The sequence below is a fragment of the Mesitornis unicolor genome, unplaced genomic scaffold, assembly GCF_000695765.1.
Source record: "Mesitornis unicolor isolate BGI_N332 unplaced genomic scaffold, ASM69576v1 scaffold36270, whole genome shotgun sequence".
Lineage (NCBI taxonomy): Eukaryota > Metazoa > Chordata > Aves > Mesitornithiformes > Mesitornithidae > Mesitornis > Mesitornis unicolor.
The window spans coordinates 5,296-13,195 of NW_010156877.1; the positions used below are offsets into that span (position 1 = coordinate 5,296).

A 7,900-nucleotide genomic window follows, 5' to 3' on the forward strand; every position below is an offset into this window, starting at 1 on the left:
CACATTTACTCTTCAAGAGGAAGCCCCCAGTATTCTGATGTGTTAAATAGCACCAAAATCAGCACAGTCCATTGAAAACCACGGGGAGCTAAATTAATTTGGCCAATACTTTTGACAGATATTATACATTCATGGAATTAAACAGCCTAAACTAACCTAAACAGTGCGTACTGTAACAATTACGCTCTAATTTGAAGTTCTCCCCATATAGCAGTAGTGGAGGCAACCTGCTCTAAGGAAAACTACTTACGTACTCCCTACACAAAGCTCATCTGCCTTTTTTGTTGGAAATAAGTCTATGAGAGGTGTGGAAAACTTGGATCTTTCAAGAACAACGACTGGTCTTAAGTAATGAAGCTGTTTTAAGGCAAGGTCTCCACAGTCCGTTAGTGCCTTGTCCAAGATTGCCCTCAAATTTTCTAAAGAAGGGGCAGACGAGGATTCTGACAACAAGGGCTGGATTTCTGTCAGCTGCCCATGACTATTTTGGGGTATGATTACATTTTTGTCATTTACCAAGTCATTTACTGGTGTATCACCTTGACCGTCTCCCTCTTTTTGTATGGTTTTATCTACTGGCAACTGCTCAGGAGATTCCCATTCTGCTACCTCATCAAAATCATCATCATCGTCATCATCTTTACCCTCACTTTCCTGAATAAATTTTAAAAATGAAGACTCAAATCCCATTGGTTTATATGTCTTTAAATCAAATGGTTTGGACACTGGAGGCTTCTGAAATTTGTCTTTTGTAGCACAAGGTTCATTTCTTTTTGCATCTTGATTAACTGCACTATGTTGACAATCTTCTGGGTCTTTTTCTCTTGGCAACTCTAATTGTAAACTGGAGAAATAGGAGCTGGTTTCCCTTTCACTATTTTCAGAAAAATCTTCAGGTTCACATGTGACTGTCTCCCTAATGTTGTGCTCTTCAAAACCAGTGTTCTTTGAACTGTGGTTATATTTTAAAGTGCCTGAATACATAAAGGCACTCGCATCAAAACTCACACTACTCGATGGACATCTTTTTTGGTCTTCATTGCTTACATCTTGAAGCTCAGAGTCAGTATTTGAAACAGGAGGTTTTTCACTTTCCTGCACATACTCGGGATTAGCTGATTTATCCTCATCAACTTTTACATCTTTTTTATCCGAGTCTGAAGCTGGTTCGGAGCAGGACTGTTTTTCAGTCATGATGCCACATTTAACACAAACAACGAGTTTCTGAAGCCGCTGCTCTATGTATAGATTGGTCATCTGGTGGGTACGCTTGTAGTGCCTCACGATGCTGCTTTCCAGTTTGACCACAGACAAACAGCCCTGAACCATGCACGGGTACTGGGTCTGGTTGGACTTCTCTTTGCACATCTGTAGGGCTTCCTCTTTTGTTTTGAAATTCATCAAATGCTTTTCTCTACTCCTGCTAATTCTTTTAGATTTTTCTTTTAACTGCTTCCCATTCTGCTTGCTTATGCCAAAACCATCTTTCAAATAGCTTTGTTCATTTTTATCTTTATCTTGATCATCTTCCTCCTCTCTCTGACTTCCAAAGAGACTATCATAATATTCACTATGTCGGAAATACACATGTTGAGAATAGTGACTGTAATTTGTGAAAATTCGATCACAGCCATTAAGGTCACAATGGATTTCAAAATCTTTGTTTAGCTTTTCTTCATTGGCATGTTCTTCTATTAGGTGCTGTTTAAGCTTATTCAAGGTATAAAATACAGCGGGGCAGTGCGGTTGGTTACAAGTAAATCTTGCAGATTCAGCTTCAGAAAGCAGTTTCTGATCATCTAAATGTTCATTGTGGAAGTCACTACAATGCTTAGCAAGAGCCTGAGAACAGAAAAAACGCTTACCACACTCTTTGTGTTTGCATGCAAATATTTTTTTACATTTGACAAGTTCCCTTTTTGTTCTTGCTTTGTCTTTTTCTAAGCAGAGCTGTTCCTTATTATACTGGTGAACAGTTCTATAATGGCGTATCAAACCTTTCTGGTTGGTAAATGCCGAGTTGCAACTTTTATGTATACAATGAAATGGTTTGTGGTACTTATGCAATATATAACATAGGTTTCCTTTAGCAACTGTTCTTTTGCTTCCTCTTCCCCGTCTTGCTTCCATTTCTTCCCTATGGCTGTCCAGAGAAGCTATGTTTGATGTTTTTCTTGTCATGTTATTGTCTGTCTCTTCACTGGACTCCAAATCCGTCTCGGAGCTACAGTCTTCCTTTTTAGGACGACACAGCTGCTCAGAGTGGTCCGAGTGTTCACCGCACTCAGCGCTAGTTGCACAGACGGGTGTTGGTGCAGTGCTGTTTTTATGCATGTCATCTGTACATAAACCTACATGATCACATTTTTCATTAGAATATACCTTGTGAGCTACCTTCTCACAGCCAATTTGATGTTTGTTTCTATAGTGAATTCTAAGGTGTGTTTTTCTTGTAAATGATCTTTGGCAAATATGACACTTAAATGGAGAGTACCGATGCTGGAACATATTTAGCTGAAGAACCATTTCCTTTGAATAGTTATGCTTTCTAACATAATGCATTAAGAGAGCTTCTCTGGTCACAAACTCACATGTACATCCTTGACATTCACAGAAAAATGGTTTAGCTGCCAGTTGAGTAAGGTACTGGCTGGGCAAATTACCTTGTTGCTCTTGAAGCTGGAATTTTGAGGTAGTTTCATCTGCTGACTCAGGGCACTTGGCATCCCTAGATGAATAGGACTGTAAAGAGCCCAAAAAAGGTTTGTGTCTTGAAGAATTCTGAATGTTAGAATTTTTTAAGCTTAGATGTTTCAAGCCTAACATTAGTTCCAACATGTTATCTTCAATATTTGATTCTTTAGAACTGTCATAAAATGATGTTTCTGGGGAAGAAGGACAAGCGTCTTCCTTCAGACCATTGCTTCCTTTAGCATCTATAGTACAATAGAAGCTTTCTGGAGAGTCAGCATTTGTATCTGAATTATGTCCTAACTCCGTACTAATGTCTGTAGGGGATTTACTATCCTGAGCGTCACTCAGCAGATCAAGGAAGTCTTTAGTTTTCACCTCCGTATTTTTTCTCCCTTTAAAGTTATATGGATGGGCCCTGCGAAGGTGTTTTTGCATACTTCTGGAATTTTTGTGTGTGGAACAGAAGCCTTCAAAACCACAAGAAAGGCTTTTTTCATCAAAGCAAACTGCTGTGCTGGAACACTGTTGTTTCACATCTGCGGAATGGAAGACTCCTTCCTGGGACATGAGAAAACCTGGAGCTGCCTGACCATGAGCCACCGTCTCGATCAGCAGAGGAGACGCCTGGCCTTGGCTTCCTGCAGCATCAGTCCTGTGGTCCCCACAGTGAAGACTGCAATTACTTTCACTGTCGAGATCTTCACTGTCAGAAAGAGCTTCTTCCTTAATCCCTGAAATTTCCTGAGAGCCCGCGGGATCCAAGTTCTCGTTCAGACTGGAGTTTTCAGATTGCTCAAGCAGCTGAGGCTCTGGAATATAACTGCACTTGTCTTTTGAAACTGACTCTTGGAGTTTCAGCGCTTGCTTTGCTTCCCCATTTGACACTTCAATATTATGCACTGCAAGGTGATTCTGAAATTCAGTTTTTGAATAATAAAACTTTTTGCAACCAAAGAAGTTGCAGGTGTATGATGCATCTCTGAAATGCTGTGCCTCATGATGGTAAAGTTGCCCTAAATCACTGAAAACAATATTACAGCCATTTAGCTCGCATTTATAACGGAGATCATCGTGTGTTTGTTTGTGATTAAGAAGCTCATTAACTGACCCAAACCTAGCGTAACAATCCATTGACACACACATATACGGTTGAGGTCCACAGTGCACGCGTTCGTGCTCCCGCAGATGAAAGGATGTCATGAAGTGCCGGCGACAGAAAGCGCACTTCTCTCTCCTGTTTTTCATATCCAGGTAGTGTTTTGCATTCTCATCATTGTTTTGATGTTCAGCTTTCAGATGCACACTTAAGTATTTAAACTGTTTAAATACCCTAGAACAATCTGTTCCGGGACATGGATAGATGTCTCTGTCTTGTAGCTGGCAATTTTCCAGTTGGCTAAACGTGACATATTCTTGGGTGTCATCTTCAATGTTTTCAGGCAGCTGTGACTGATGTGACTTTTCCTGAAACGCTGGGGGGGGGCTGCTGGAAGCTGTTGTCTTTTGCGGTGATCTCTCTTTTTTCAGTATTATTTTCTTTTTAGGTCTGTGTGTTCTGCTGGGTGGCATTTTAACATGTTCCATTACATGTGGTACGAAGAATTCCTTTCTCTTGAACTTTTTTGTACACACTGGACATGTATAAACACCATCTTCCATATGCATCTTAGAATGATGCAGTATTCGAGCCTCTATACACTCCCTTTTGCAAAGCACACAAAAAAATTTGTACTGAAGCCATCTCTGGTATCTTTCTGAAGAACCAATTGGTTTTTTTACTCTTGCTTTTTCTTTAGGATGGTTCATTGTGTCTTTTCCATCATAATATTTATGTTCTTTTGCATCATCATAGTCACTAAAGAAAGTTTCTAACATGTCGGTCTCATTGATTGACATATGACAACTTGCATCGTCCTCAGAATCAGAAGCTACTTTCCCTAACAGTTTAAGGCAATGCCGCTTTAAAGTCTTCCAGTCCCAAAATTCAGGATCAAATGGCCAATACGCTTTTAAAGCTAACAGTAGCTCACAACGAAGTGAATTTGGAACCAGTGCATTTTCTTCATCAAATTTTTGATCTGGTTGCATATAGAGCTCTTCCAACACATTAAATCCACTCAGAGTTGGCTCCAGTAAGAACTCTGTCAGCTGACAAGCTCTTCTAACTTCAAGGTCTTCTGGTAAAAGGCATGCAATCGTTTTACATACTGATGTCTTCATTTCATCACTGCCGTTGGATCTGATCTGCAGGGCTCTCACACATAACAGAACAGACACAGCGAGTCCTGCTTCTTCTGCCTGTTTGAAAAACAAATAGCCACAAAACCAATGTTATTTTTCTTTGGTAAGTACATTCTCTCTAAAATGTTCTATGACAAAAATATGCAATAAGAGCATCCAACAGACAACAGCCCATTCACAATTATTCAGGCTTCTGAGCATTAAGCACCTGAGTCACTGAGCATACTTTGAAAAGTTGTTTATTTTATGTGAGGAACCCTCTTCTACTTCTCAAGCAATGGGAGCCACTTCACATTTAGTCCCCTCTGTGGAGGAGTCACAAGAACCGGATTAGACACTGGGCACTGCAAAACATCTTTAGCTCCTCTCTCTCTCTCTCTTCAGCGAGTGACTCTCAAGCATAACTAAGGCAGATATCTAAAAGAGAATGGTGTCAATCTTACACATACATTCCTCCTGCAGCATCCACACAGGACATTAATTCAGAAAATGCGGCACTACACAGTAAGGCAATTAATGTAAATTCACACCCTGAAACAAAAAAAAAAAATCTTCTACAGCATAAGCAGTGCAGTAGCAGAAATGATTCCTGATGCAGATAACTGGCATTTTGTTTTCTGAGGAGTCCATGCAACTTTAAGGTACTGCTCTACAGTATAAGGAAGATACCTACAAATATTATTCACATGCTGATTTTAAAAAATAATACATTCCAAATTCTACACAGACAAATTTGAAAGTTATCTTGTTCCAAAAGGATATTTTCAGCATCAGGAATCTGAATGCATGAAGTAACTATTCATTATTAGTAAAGATAAGTAACAGTTAAAGATATTTATAAATAGTGCAGAGAGATGACATGCTGCTATCACAGCCACATACACACCCACTCAGATGATAAAAATCCAAAAGAACTAAGAACAAGTTAAAAGAATTAGCGAGCTGTTATGCTCTTTGTAGACTGCCTATGGGAAGTCATGCAATACTGCTTTAATTCACTAACTGCTGATTTGCTAGACAGCAATAAAAATGCTAATTCCCCAGGAGAAGAAATTTTAACATGATTTAGCAGAAAACACAGGGAAAACTGGTATACAATTAACAATGTGCTATGCTTTATATATATATAAAGTGCACGTTCACGCAGGTTTTGACCATAGAAATAGGCCAACATTTGAGAACCTGGGAGCAAGCGTTTCTCTGGGAAGTCACTACCAGAATTCATCTTTTCCAAATCAGTCCGGGCTCTCCTCTATGATCTGTCAAAAGGAAATTGTCCAACCTTTCTCATCTCTGCCTTGACTCTAAAACAGGAATCCGATACTTTTATCAAACTACACTTGATAACTCATTTGGTTCACAGGATTAACTCTAGGAAAAGACTCCCAGGCAAACAAACCTGAAGCTCAAGAGAAAATCAATTGAAAAAAGGAACCTTGTCTCTTTTATCCATAATAATTTGATGCCTTAACTCTGAGTTAACTCATGTCCATGTAAGAGTGTACAAAGATGAGCAAATTTGGGAGGGTACTGTTAACTGAAACATTGATAAACCTGAAGTTCATGTGGCAAATTCTACTCTACATGTGCAAAATCATGCTACTTTTCAGGCAGAGGTATCTGAAATATTTTGGAAATGGTGACATTTCCAAGGGAAAATCCCATATCTAAGGTCCGTGATCCGTGTAATACCAAAGCAGTTATAATCCTGTTATTACCAGCCAGCTTATTTTTCCTCCATTAAAGTATGCCTGATTAATTTTCATTTGTTCATTATTGCCCTCCACAAGTCTACTCTCACATTTTAACCAGACACAGGAAATTTCAGTCTAACCAATTCCATGAGTCAGTGCAGCCATCAAAGGAAGACAGAAATATCTCGAGCAACAACCGCAATCAACTACAGCCCTGCTTTCTGCACTGCTTATGGAGTACGCTGGATTTGCCTCCTCAGTGGACAGATCAATTAAAATCTTCCCAATACTCCTCAGACAGAGATTGTGAGTTTATAAAAATTACTGTTAAGCATCCCTTGAATCTTTCTGCAACTTCCCAAAGAAAGGCATCAGAATAGAAGGTAAGAGTCCAGGTGTGATTGTATCACACATTTTGAGGAAATGGTATTTTCTCAGAATACAAAAATAGGAGACATTTCAGGAAAGTCTCCATCCCTTAGAGATCCTGCAGAAAACTGTTGTTGTGCCTTACTTCTAAACAGGCTTCAGATCAAAACACAGCTATGCCTTGTTTGCAAAATACCATCATACTGCACTTCAGAGTAACAAACAAACTATTCCACATCGACTGAACGCCACTTCAGAGTGTCAAGCTGACACAAAACTAAATGGCAGGCATTTTTCAGAGATTTTTATTAGTAAGTTATTAGGCACTTAATCAGAAAATATTAATCATGAAATAAGCTATGTTTTGTATCAGTTCAGTAGGATTATTAAGAAAATGATAAATTAATGTAAACAGTTCTGGCTGTGTCCAAAGACTCTGGACTGCAGCTTACTTACTTCAGATTGTATGACTCTTATCAAGAAAAATAAATGCTGTAGTGTCTTGGCAATGATGCCAAACTGACGACATCTCTCCAAAAAGGAATCTAAAGAAGGATCTATTCTTCTCTGCAGTTTGCTCCAGAAAAGTGTCAGTTCCCTGCAAAGAGTAAAAAGCAGAATGTAAGAACATTGCAGATATACACCATTTGTCCAGAGCCAACACCCTTTAGTTCAGAGTTGACACCACAACAACTAAGTGTTATTAATAAACAGCACACACTTCATCAGGTCTCCATGTCCGAGAGATGCTGAAGGGAACGTTACTGTGCCTTACTCCTAAACGAGCACTAGATAAAACACAGTGTATCTCCTGTTATTTAACAGGGAAAGACACCGGCAATGGGATTCACCTCTCCTAATGCAGACATCTATATCACAGAATCACAGAATATTAGAAGTTG

The 7,900-nt window shown here is 39.3% G+C and overlaps 1 protein-coding gene across 1 annotated transcript; it reads right to left on the reverse strand.

Moving 5' to 3' along the window:
* Positions 1–246: 246 nt before the first annotated feature.
* RLF (rearranged L-myc fusion) lies at positions 247–7,663 on the reverse strand (the record flags this gene model as incomplete). The annotated part of the gene is made up of 2 exons (XM_010194752.1): positions 247–4,992; positions 7,455–7,663. Coding segments are annotated over 2 exons (4,955 nt in total), but the record flags the coding sequence as incomplete, so codon positions are not given.
* Positions 7,664–7,900: the final 237 nt, after the last annotated feature.